Source organism: Triturus cristatus, chromosome 1_2, assembly GCF_964204655.1.
Source record: "Triturus cristatus chromosome 1_2, aTriCri1.1, whole genome shotgun sequence".
Lineage (NCBI taxonomy): Eukaryota > Metazoa > Chordata > Amphibia > Caudata > Salamandridae > Triturus > Triturus cristatus.
This window is the reverse complement of record NC_140580.1, coordinates 440,318,354-440,331,050: the sequence shown is the minus strand read 5'-3', so window position 1 is coordinate 440,331,050 and position 12,697 is coordinate 440,318,354. Positions and strand designations below refer to the sequence as shown.

General features: G+C 46.8%; 1 protein-coding gene across 5 annotated transcripts in view; it reads left to right on the top strand.

Annotated features, from left to right (window-relative positions):
• Positions 1–520: 520 nt before the first annotated feature.
• Positions 521–12,697, top strand: part of SLC35G1 (solute carrier family 35 member G1) — a 124,956-nt gene continuing 112,779 nt past the window's right edge. For 3 of the 5 annotated variants that reach the window (XR_014961603.1, XR_014961602.1, XM_085606018.1), the window contains exon 1: positions 607–982. Coding sequence is in view for 3 of the 5 variants with exons in the window: in XM_085606018.1 (XP_085462144.1) it covers positions 736–982 (247 nt within the window). In the remaining 2 variants the exon portion in view is untranslated. Of the gene's footprint in view, positions 983–12,697 lie in introns of all 5 variants that reach the window. The other 2 variants (XM_085605999.1, XM_085606007.1) reach the window with 2 other exon arrangements.

Genomic DNA, 12,697 nt, shown 5'->3' with positions numbered 1-12,697 from the left:
TTTGTAGTTGCAGACTTTCTAATCATTCTATTTCTATGGATGCTCTTTACTCAAACCACTTAGATGTATGTCATACATCCTCTTTCACACAGCCCAAAAAGTAAAAAAGAAAAGAAAAATATGTAATGTATGGGGTGGATAAAAAAAAATCCCTGTGCCGGCCACCATCTTCTTCCCGCTCATGTAGGGTTGCCACCTGGACAGCATTGTTTTACCAGCCTAGCTTGCACATTTAAAGGCAGGCTGGTAAAACAATTGAGAAAAGCAGTGAAATCTGTTTTTTCCCTTCTGAAACATAAACCTAAATGTTCAAATATATATAGAAATCGGTTAAAAGTATCTGGAAGCTGTCTCATTTGTTTCAAAATGATTATTACAGCAAACAGAAGGATAATTGACAAGCTACAAAAAAAATAGAAAAAAATGTACACAAATTATTTTACAGCTGCCAGCTCTTGGCTGGTCCAGAACAGAAATAGTTAACAAATGGCCAGTATTTTCTTCTAAGCAAGGTGAGGCAGCGCTACCTACGAGCTGCAGGTGATACCAGTAAAGTTGGAGCTGTCTCTAGGGGCGGGAGGGGCTGCCTAGTGAGTTGGGCTCTCCCTCTGGCCTGTTGCTCAGTCTGCTGTCTGGCGCTCAGTGCGGCCGCCGCTGTAACATAAGCCGGTGCCGGGGCTCCTCGCGCGTCACTGACAGCGCTGCCAGGCAGCAGCACACACCGCCGCCCGGAACATGGGCACGGAGCAGGATTGGGAGGACAGCGAGGAGGCGGACCGAGCCGCGGCCGAGATCACTCCAAGGGCGGCGGCCAGCAGGAAGAGCTCTGGCGACGGCCAGGCTCCGGGGTCCTCCTGGCAGCGCCGGGAGTCCGGAGGGGCAGAGTTGGTGCTGGTGCTGCCGGAGAGTGTGCCACCCGGGGACACTGAGGCCGCCGGCGGCTGGAGCTGCTGCTGTGACCGCAGAAGGGCGCCGGGAGCTGGTGAGTCAGTGAGTGTGTGAATGTAAAGCAGGGAATGCCAAACTGAATCTCATCCTGTTGTGACCTCGGCTACAGAACCAGGGATGAGCGTTTCTCTGACAAGGGAGCCGGAACGGGGCCAGGCTCCGTAGATGATCATCCTCGCAGCACCCGCCAAGGGTTACTTTGATCCAGCAGCCTGCGCCAGCGCTGGCCGGCCACAAGGGGCGCTCTGGCGGCTGCTCATCTGTGTACAGTCAGCATCCTTAGAAGCACTTTCTGCAAAGTCACCGTCCTATGAGGACAGCGACTGGGACACGCGGCTTTCGGGGAGGGAGTGGTGTTGCACCACCAGTCCTCGCTGTGGCAGCCTAAAACCATACATTCTAAACACCTTCCTTCCCACTGGAGACCTGGCGCCAGCGCACTCCTGTCAACCTCGTGGCCATGCCGGTTCCCTGTGTTTGGGCTTGATGTGCTCGCGCCAGCCAGCGCATCCTCTGCCCCTGCCAGCCACTCTAGTATCCACGAAAGCGCCTCCGGCGGTGCCCGTGGCGGCTTCGCCTATGCCTCACTTTCCCTTCGGTCCCCATGCCGCCTTCCCGCTTCTCCCCCACACTTTTCCGTAGTCGTACCAGACCCTCCTGTCTCTATGACTGTGACAAGATCGGCCAAACACCCCCACCCACCTTCCCCCTGCCAGTCTCGGTTGTGCTCCTGGCGTCTCTTTTCCCCGTGGCCCGCCATCCTCTGCCACACTTCCCGCAGCCATGGACTCGCCTCCTACGCTTTTGCCGGCGCACCTCCTGGACGCTTGCCATCTCTTATCACCAATGTGCCAACGTGTGGCAGCTCCCTCCCGTCACCCTGCAATACCCCACGTGAACTCGTGTCACCCCCAGCGCGCCTGCCACCCACTCCTTTGTTTGGACCCTCCGCCTCGTGCATTCGTGGCGCCATTTCCAGTGGTCTCCAGCCCATCCCGTGTCATGTCAGGTCGGTGGCGCTTGTGCCTACAGAGTCCAGTGGTTGTACCAACCCCTCCTATGTTACTGCTAGCTTCAGGCAACCCTTTCTTCTGTGGGTGTGCTGGCCGCTCATGGGCCTGTGGCAGCTTCACTATATGTGCCTCCCACAGGCCGTCATGTGCCCATGTCAGCCCTTCCTGTGTGCCATACGGTTCTATGTGCACATGAAGTGCATACAAAGTAAATACTAAAAAACATAGTAAAATATATCTAACCGATTGCTAACTTGTAAACGTAGAATATATGCCAATAAAACTTAATGCAAAGTTCTAAAAAACGCAATACAAGTAACAACACGAAGAAACATATAGCTAGGATAGGATACATAATGGGGTGTGGGGTGTGTAACATGAGCCAATATTGCTATCAAAAGGTTTTGTGTCGCGGTAAATAACTATTTTCCAATCACAAACCCTACAATTCACAAAATCACAGTCTTTGTGACCACAAAATGTATTTTTACAATGTACTAAACTGCTTTTGCAATTTGTAAAATCCTTTCAGAATCATATAATGGATTTTGTGATGCATTCCAAATTGCAATCAGGGGAGGGCATGAAAGGGGCATGCCTTCCTAATTACAAACTGTGCTGCAATGTATTAATGTTATGTGATGATGTATCAATGGTTTGGACCACAGGTGCATTCGCAAACTATTGGAATGTTACTGGCCCCACCAAATGAATTTGTAACTGATTCCCAAAAGTAGAGCTGTCTCATTGGGCACCCTCCCCTTTGGGAATGGTGTCGGGCAGCCCCATGGGGCATAGGCAGTGATCTAGGGGAATACTACATGCTCCATATGATGTCTTTACAAACTACAAACCTTTTCATTTTTAAAGCAGCACCTTTTCCTTAAAAAAGTGTTTCCCATTAGCAATTCAAACGCGGGGCTAGCAGTTTGCTGGTCCTTGCAGGCCACAATCCTGGTGTTGGTAGCCAATCACATTTGGGTCGCAAATACCAGCCTCATTAATTAATATTCATCAGGTCTGTCGTTCAGTGACAGACATTTAGTGAGCAGATGCTATTATAATTGTCTAATTATTGTGTACAGTTGTAAGAGATAATTTACCAAAGGCAGCCCCACTGGACACAAGTACACACCAGCAGACTCAGCAGGGAACAGGAGACTCCCCGTTGCACTCTGCAGTGTCGCTTCACGAGCTAGCCGACCTAGGCCTGATAGCTCCATTTCAGCTCCGTAAAATACGACAAATGGATTTAGAGGTAGAAAGTGGATCACTTGTGCGTGATGATAGGCATGGAATCGCCATAGTTGCAGGTGTGCGCGTGCAGTTATACTGATGGCCCATTTCTATAGAACGCAGTACAAAATAAAGTTTTTGGACGCTTTTTTAATTCCCCACCCAACTCATGTCCATTGATTTTATCAACATCCTAACAATGGAAGGTTGACGAGCCCTGCAGAGATTTACATTTACGCTAGCTAGGTCCCATTCACATGTTTCCAGCCAGCGCATGACCCACTGAACTTTTCCTCAAGATCAGGACTCCCAATCTGAAGTTCATTTACAGGTATTTCAATTTTGTTGTGGAAAAATAGACATCCGAAATCCTGCAACATTGTGGCCAGAGAAAGAAAAGTAATCCTCAATCACCATGTAAAAAGAATAAGCAGGGATTTGTCAGAAGTCTGAGTCTAACATTTGACCTCTGTCTTTGAGCACATGTGGCAAGTTTAAGGAAAATGTAAGACATTGTTCAATCTCTTCCAGAACGCCAGCATGATTATTTTAGGGGTTCTGTAACCCCCCCCCCCCCCCCTACTCGCTGCGTTTATGATGCTGGATCCACTGTGGGTCCTTCCTTTGTTGTTTGCCTTAATCGGGGTGGATGGGTCATGTTATACCCAAACTCATAATTTACCAGAAGTAGCTTGTCAACTAAGTTAATAAAGAAACAAGCCTGAGAGTGCTTATCTTCCAGTTTATTCACAATCCGGGATTTCCAATGACGTGTTCTAATGACCTCAGACAAAAGTCTTGCCCTAAGCCGCGTGTCTCTGGTACTCCCCCCCCCCCCCCCCCCAATCACATTTTGTTGTCATGGAGCTGAGACGCCATCGGTGCGTCTTAGTCTTTTGTCAGTTGTAATAACCACGATGTGGGTAGGAGCTGGCGGCCTGATATGTGTTTTGTCACTTGGAGCCCCACTCACTGCCCTTTGTTTGCCTCTCCCTGTGCTGAAAACAGTCTGTAATAACTAATTAGCATTCGCCCAGATATGCCCCAGGGGTGTCACTTGGTCTTTTTACCCTTCAGACTCAAAGTTTCGGCGTTGTTTTCTTCAGGCTGCTTCAGAGAACCTTTTGTAATTTTGAGGGGCTTCAGCAGGCGCACCACGGCGGCTTCGACCCAATGCCAGCCTGCGCAGAGAGTTTCTAGAGAGGCGCCGGTAGTGTCTGTCTGCTACAGAAGCAGCCGAACCCCGGATGTAAGACTCCTGACTCATTCCTGTCGGCGTCATTCCAAGTGGGTGTTTGAAACAAACTCCTACATGTAGAGCAACTGTATACCAAAACAAGCAATAGGTGCACTAAGCCACGTGCTTGCATCACGGCTATATTCCACTATTTTCAGCAGCTGCATTAGCCCACTAGGCTAACGCATAGTTGATACCCGCACAACAGGCCGTTCCTTTCTCTGCCTCTGAAAACTTCTTTACATAAAACGTTATCTTTGATGCTCTAAATTCACTAATTTTCCAGTATCCCTGTCAACAAATCCGCCTTTCTTTGTTTTGTCTTATTTCTAGCTCCAAACTAAATTCTTTTCCCAAGCAAGAAAACCCTGAACCAGTCACCATCTTCATTAGCCCTGAGCTCAAGCCTATCTTTCCAGCTTTCTTCCCATTCATTTCAACCTTTCTCTTTTGTTTGGCTACTTCCTCCTTTCCTTTAAACATTATTTTATTTCGCACTTATCAAAAACCCTATTCTTGATACTCCAGTGACCTCTAATTTCCATCCTACATCTCTTCTCCCCTTTCTCTCCAAACGTCTTGGAAAATTGTGCACCACCACTTTCACCTTCTGCAAGACTTCCAGCCTATCTCTTACTCCTTAATCAGGCTTTCCTCTAGCCTTTTCGCTTTTTGCTGTCTCTACTCACCTCTTTGCCATTAAAACATCATTCATATGCTTTTAGATGTTTACGCATTTTTCAAACCGTGGACCACTTAGTTCTACTCTCCACCCTCTGCTCTATTCTGAGTAAAATCAAACATTACGGAAATTTAGAAATAATAGATTTGAAAAAAACTTACCTTTAGCCGCTGGCCACCTCCAGCGTCACGTCGCACTGCCTCTCCTCTACCTGGGTCCAAGCAGCCCCTGAGACAGACTACCATCCAATCCCTGTACTGCAGAGCAGCGCGGAAATCGGCCTGAGTGGGCTAGAAAGACGCTTCGCTCACGCCAAGGAGCCTGTGGGGGTTTCTCCAGCCCGGCTGCCCAATGCAGCCGGACTGGAGAAACCTAAGTGCGCATGTGTATTTTGGTCGACCTGAGACAGCCGGACAAAAACACATGAGCACTTAGGGAGTGTACGTAGCACTCCTCCTCCCCCTCCCATGCCTCGGCCCTGCCCCTCCCTACAGCTCTGAGAACTGGCTAAGAGCTGGCAAATGGAAAGTATAACAATGCAAGAACATCGTTTTTAGGTCTCGGCTAGCGAAGGCTGCGCTTGCGCAGTCTCGCTTGCGAGATTTAACGTTTTTCAGTAGTGGGGCTTAAACCCGCCCCTCTTCTCCATTGGCTGGCTTCCTAAACGGAGGCCAGCCATTGGAGGGGAGGGTCGTCTATCCATTTAAGCCCCGTCTTTTTCGGATTCGGGGGTGTGTTTTTTAGTTTCTTTCTCTCCTCTGGAATGTAAACATTCCAGCCAATGGGAAGAGGAGAGAAAGAAAAACACGCCCCCGAATCCGAAAATGACGCTGCGTTTCTCCGAGGCATTTCTGCTTGACCTCGGAGAAAGATGGTTACGAAGTTGGCGAGCTCCTGCAGGGTCGGTGTCAGCAATGCCTTCTGCACGGAGAAGCTTGCGGAAACGTGCCTGCCACATAATTCAAACCGTCTCAAAGGGGCTGGGGCCGGGCCAGGCCTCTTGCAGAGCAGATGGTGAATTTGAATAGCAGAGCTCAGCCCTGCCTGCCCCCCTGATGGAGGTCTATTGACTCTGTTCCCCGCGCCCCTGCAGTTCACCCCCAGCAGAGGCCTTTGCAGCTCCCAGGTTCCTGCAGAGACGTCATGCACACTGCAAACGTGTGTGTGGGGGGTGAATTATGGGCAGGATGAGGACAAAGGGGTGCTGAAAGTCACACTCGTGCACATACACACTTACAGCAGCGAGTGTGACAAATTTGGCGATGACATCCAGTGAAATAAGCGCCGCTGCTCCTGCCCCAAATACACTCAGCTTGTGATGACAACAGAGGGGGAGATGACCCCCCCTCCTCACCCCTACAGGCTTCCCATCAGGGAGCTTCTAAGAGCCATGTGGTAAGCCCCGCCCTTCATTTGCATTTAGATAGTGACAACCAATGAGGAAGGCGGCGAGGATTTATAGTGCCATTAGGTCCTTTCATTCACAAACCCCTACAGTGCGCACTCCGGAGCTCAATAGGGGAGGTAAAGGGGAGTGTCCCGTCCCCTCCGGTCACCTCCAGGCTGCCTGCCAGCTCAGAGGAGGGCTCGCAGAAACTTGAAGGCGATTTTGGGTGTTGTATGGGGTCTTCTGCAGCCATTGCGTCCCCCGGACTATGGAATAAGCACCAAGGCAGCAACATGAAGGTCAATGTGAGTACATGGTGTAGCATTTTTTATTACCATTTACTTCTGTTGATGTTAATATATATAGCGCCCGTAGCGCTTTCCAATCGCACCCTAGCGCTACACCTTCGATTTTATTAATATAGTGTGGAATTTAAATTTACGTATGCTGTGCCAGCTGTTAAGTGCCAAGAAGCAGTTCATTGTTCACTGTTCTACAACAATGTGCAAGTCACTGTATATGTTTCTTAGTTGAGTTGCACAAAGTGGAATGCTCTTGCAGCCATCCATTGACGATGTGTGTATTTTTTTTTTTAAGTATTATTATTTTATGTTTCCAGTTTAATCAGACTGAATTAGTTTTCCATTTAGGAAGATTCTTCCTACTCTGGCTGAAGCGCGCAGTTTCATTCTACCTGGGTTATTTCTGCTTCGACGCAACTTCGTGCATTAATTACAATGGCACCTTTAAAATGCAGGCGAAATGTTCATGGGGAATTTGATGCAACACATTGCGCTTTGACAGATTAAGTGAGTCTCGCAATACAGTGGGTTCGCAAAGTGCTAATTTCTCAGACTAACGTTATCAGCACGGACTGATTCAGAGGGATGTGAATTGAACAGGTCTGTGGCGTGTGTCTGTTGGCGCCGTCTAGGAGTAGGTATGCGTGTGAAGTAACGGACAAGCTTTGATTATATGCTATGAAAATGTGTATAGCGCTTCCTTCGCTTGGCGAGGCGCTGCAGCACTTTGCAGAAGGGGCAATACGTTACTCTGCCTTGTCAGAGCTCCTTCCTCATTTACACTCACAAATGGGGGCTTTGTTTTGTGTTGCCAAGGCTGATACTAAATTGTGCTGTTTCCCTGCCTTGAAATACAGGATGTTACTACCTCCTGTCATGTTTCAGAATTAATGTCTTTCTTTTCTGGAGTGCTGTAAGAATTCTTAGAAAACATGCTTTTATTTGTATTTCTTTACATCAGCAAAGAGATGAAAAGACGGTACTGAAACTAACAAGACAGGAATCAGATGCAAAAAAAGTGCAGTTTAGAACTTCTGTGAAGTTTATGGTGCAGGGATTGCTTAGCCTTAGTGAGTTTAGTGGCAATGCCGAGAGTGTACATGCTATTTTTTATGTAATCTGCTTGAAAAAGATTCCAATATTACATTTGGGACGGTTAAGGCTCCCCATTAATCTCGTAGTGATGTTGGTGCAATATGGTACCTGCAAAGCCATTTGAATTATGCAACAGGAAAGGAGCCAATTATGTTGCAGGATTGACTAAATTATGGGGCACTACAAGGCACATTATGCATCATAATGCGGTGCATTTTGTGATGGTATTGCTTAATTAGTTTGTCATTTTTACATGTTAAAACTGCATGGACAAAGGTTTTACACCATTAGTACCAGTTTAACACGCGAGTACAGCCATAAGCAACAAAGAGACCAGTTAACATTTGAACAGGAGGTGAAGTGGGTGCCACTTCTGCTTTGGCTCCCAATATCAATGTGTATGTGTCTAGATCTATGTGTGTGTGTGGCTCTCTATGTGTGTGTGTGGTTCTGTATGTGTGTGTGTGGCTCTGTGTGTGTGTGTGTGTGTGTGTGTGGCTGTGTGTGTATGTGGCTGTGTGTATGTATGTGTGGCTCTGTGTGGGTGGCTCTGTGTGTGTGTGGGTGGCTCTGTGAGGCTCTGTGTGGGTGGCTCTGTGTGTGTGTGTGGGTGGCTCTGTGTGTGTGTGTGGGTGGCTGTGTGTGTGTGGGTGGCTCTGTGTGTGTGTGGGTGGCTGTGTGTGTGGGAGGCTCTGTGTGTGTGTGTGAGGCTTTGTGTGTGTGTGGGAGGCTCTGTGTGTGTGTGGGTGGCTCTGTGTGTGTGGCTCTGTGTGTGTGGCGCTATGCGTGGTGGCTCTGTCTGTGTGTGGGTAACTCTGTGTGTAGGTGGCTCTGTGGGTGGCTCTGTGTGTGTGGGTGGCTCTGTGTGTGTGGGTGGTTTTGTGTGTGTGGCTCTGTGAATGGGTGCAAATGCAATAGGTCTCACATTTGAGAGTGATTAAGTTATTGACATTGTAAATAACAATGCCGTTTCTTTAAATGTTTTAAAAACAAAAACATAAACAAAAATAATGTCATGAGCAATGCCAATAGCTCTAACTTTAACAATGCCGAGACCATTGCATTGTAAATGCTTGTTTACATTTGCTAGCTCTGAGCCAGGCAGTGAAGTGACGCACCTCCGCCACTGCGGAGGAGCTGCTGCTGGTCACACAGATAAGCCTGAAGCCATGTTTTATCCATGGCGCAACATGTGCTGCAGTCAGCAAGTGACATTTAACTTTTCCTCCCATTGGTGTGTGTGGGAGTATTTGTGTGTGTATTAGTATATGTAGGCACATATATTTATGACCGTGCACTGCTGCTGTACAGGTTGTACACGTTAAGTGAATGTGAGGGATGCTTACACTGTTGGAGCTCATTTTGTACCTGTTGCCTGGGTGGCAGTGAAGCTTGCTCTACTGCTGCCCATCTAGGTTAAGTTCTATATGTATAAGTGAAGAAAGAGAAAACATATTCTAAGTACAAAAACCAAAACAATTGTAGGATAACGTCCAGTGCAAAGTCCATTGTCAGTTTAATATTTAATTACATATTTTAGATGGAAAAAATTCTTTAAACCAGTTTTCAATTATGAAACCTCCTACTTTGAAGTTGTAGTAGGAGTCTATGAAGCAGGCTGCTTGTTGGTGCCTTTCATGTTTTTATCTCATCCCTCTGTGTGCTGTGAATGTAGATTGCCTGTGAAATATTGGCCTTGTGAAATCACCAACCTCATCCTCCCTTTTTTTGATTTTACTAAAATTATATGTATAATATAACTATAGGAACTTTCAGCCATCCCTCTTCATCCATTAGTCTGTGATTGTGTCATTCACGTTTTTTCTTCTGTCCATTACAACATACAGCATGGGAACCATTCACTTCTGTCACTGGCTAACTTCAATGTTAGTGATGGCATTCTGCTCTTGCACTAGGAACACTTCTAAACACAAGGTAGTTGCTTTCAGTGTCAGGGACTATAAAAGCAATATGTTTTTTGGTCCACACATTTTCTTTTTTTTGCCTTTGCCACTATTATTAGATTGAGGGCCTAGCAGCTTCCCTAATGATAGCGTTTTGCAAAAACCATGGCAAAACAAAGTGGGGAATGACAAAGACAAAAGGCTGGCAGCCAATACCAGGTCACTTGACTTCGTAAATACTTGTGATTCAGAAAGCAGATTCTTTTTACAGATATTAATGCATTTGTCTTTCCCATTCAGTGGTAATTTTTATAGGCATTGGAATAGAATTTTGTGTTTTGCACTTTTTACGATCTTTCCAACCGAGCTCGGGCTGCTAGCACGTGATGTTAGATCCTTCATAAAAATACTGTCTTTGTTTTAGCCACTCATAAGTTCAAAACAAAAGTAAAGATGGTTTCCTCACGTAATATGTTCTAGTCACTGCAATTGCGATAACTGTGATAATGTATATTATGAATGTATCTTTTTTCCTTCATTAGAACAAGAAGCACTGAAGTAATGCACCTGATTGTTATTCAATGTCGATGTTTTTATATTTATTGTAATGCTGAAATTCGGAGAAATGCTGTGCAATATAAACATGCAAATGTGAATATGTTTTCTGTAAGCCTGACCAAAACCTCAAAAATAAAAAATATAAATAAAAAAGATGGTTTCCTCATCCTAAAGCTGCAGAATCTTTATATATACTATACCACCCGAGGGTCCCTTTCTCTACCGGGCTTTTGGACGTTCCTGCAGCCCCTTCATTCTGGGGCATCACCAATGGAACAAGTACACTTTCAGCACCTGTTGTTCATTGCATCACAGCCCTGTGCAGTCTGTGGTAGCCCTGTGCAGGCTGTGGTACCACACAATTGAAGAGGTAGAGGCGGGAGTCACCAAGCCCAGAACTTCAAGGCTGCCCCTGCATGCCTCACCACTCCCCTCGCAAACACAAGATGATGGACGGAGCGCTGAAAGGTTTCAGACACTCACCCCCAGTTACAGATATGGGTTGAATCCATAATAGTTCTTTAGCTTACTTCACCACTCCAGTTCAGACCCAGCCATATGCAAATGAGTCTTGATCCTGTGCCTCAAGCCCGAACTGCCAAGCCAGGTATTCCCTGGACCAGAAGCAAGCATCCTGGGACCCGTATCGGGGTAACATACCTCATCAGGATAACTTGAATCCAGTGAAAAAGTGAGCAAGGGACCTACGTCTGGGCATACCCTGCCAACTTAGGGCAAACAAAGCAAACACAAGGAGATGATGGATGGAGCACTGAAACTTTCCAGACACTCACCCCCAGTCACAGATCTGGGTTGAATCAATCATCATTCTTTAGCTCACTTTGCCACCCCAGTTCAGACCCAGCCATATGCAAATCAGTCTTGACCTTGTGCCTCATCGGAACAGTCCAGCCCAAACTGCCAAGCCAGGTCTTCCCTGGACCAGATACAAGCCTCTTGAGACCAGTTTCGGGGTAACACCCCTCGTCCTTTAAAGCCTTTCAAGAGGCCTTAGCTAATACTGCATCCACACTGATACTAGAAGCAGCTAGTTTTAGTATCATTGGGAATCTTAATCTTCACCTGGAATGCCAGTAGTCCCAGGAGATTAACAACTTCCTGGGTGATATGGCCTCCTGCCAGCTAATGCAGCTAGTGGTGGGACCGACCTTCTTGATCCAGTATTTTCTAATCTAGAGGTGATGGAGGCCAACCCCTCCCCCCCCTCCCGTGTCCTGGACGGACCATTCTCTCATCTCACTACAGTTGTGTATAGATGGTCCTCCTTTGCAATCCCCCGTCCACCCATAATAAGGCGTCCTTGGCACAAGCTAGATGCAACCACCTTCGTAGATATCCTAAACTCTCACCTCCCAGAATGGACCTCCGATTTAGAAGCAGCTGACGCTGTCTTCAGGGGAAGGGTTAATAAAGCTTTAGACTGTTGCATTCTGGCAAAAATGTCCACTGCCAAACTCACTTTAACCCATGCATGGTATGACAAGTCTTTGGCGGCAGAAAAGAAAAAATGTAAAATCTTAGAACTAGCTTGGAGAAGCTCATATGATCCCGCAGTAAAAACTATATACAGGAATGCAGTCAAAGCATACCATAAATTGGTCTGGAAGACAAGGGCAATGTTCTACGCTTATATGATCACCACGAGCAGCAATCTAACTAAAACCATTTTTGGTCTCATGAAAGAAATGGTAAAACCCATGTCTGCTGCTAAGAGCACCATATCCTCTAAACTTCAATGCGAGACACTGGCTAATTTTTTTATCAGTAAAGTGGAACGTATTTATAATATATTCTGTACAGGAAAGGTTGTCCCCAAACTTCGGGAGAACTCCTTTTGGGACGCCATGCCCTATTCCCTCCAGGACCTTCCATCCATGTCCCTAACAGACATGGAGGTTCTGTCGGCCAAGCTAAAATCAGGCTCCCCTGATGACCCTGTTAAACCAGACCTATTCAGGCAATTCCGTGACTGCCTCCTGTTGGAGGAGCGGGAGCTGATCAACATGTCCCTATCAGCCGCGGTGATTTCTCAGTCATGGAAACATGCCAAAGTTATTCCTCTACTAAAAAAACCAACGCTGGATGCTTTTCTACCAGAGAATTTCCACCCAATATCCCTGCTTCCATACCTTGCCAAAATCATGGAGTCCCATGTCAATATTACCCTAACTGTATTTGGAAGCAAATTCAGTTTTAGACACAAAACGGTTTCTGGCCTAGACATAGTACTGAATCTGCATTACTTGCAGTTACAGGGCAGTTACGGTCCGCTTTGGATGAAGGCAGAACCACGGCACTGATCCTGATAGACCGG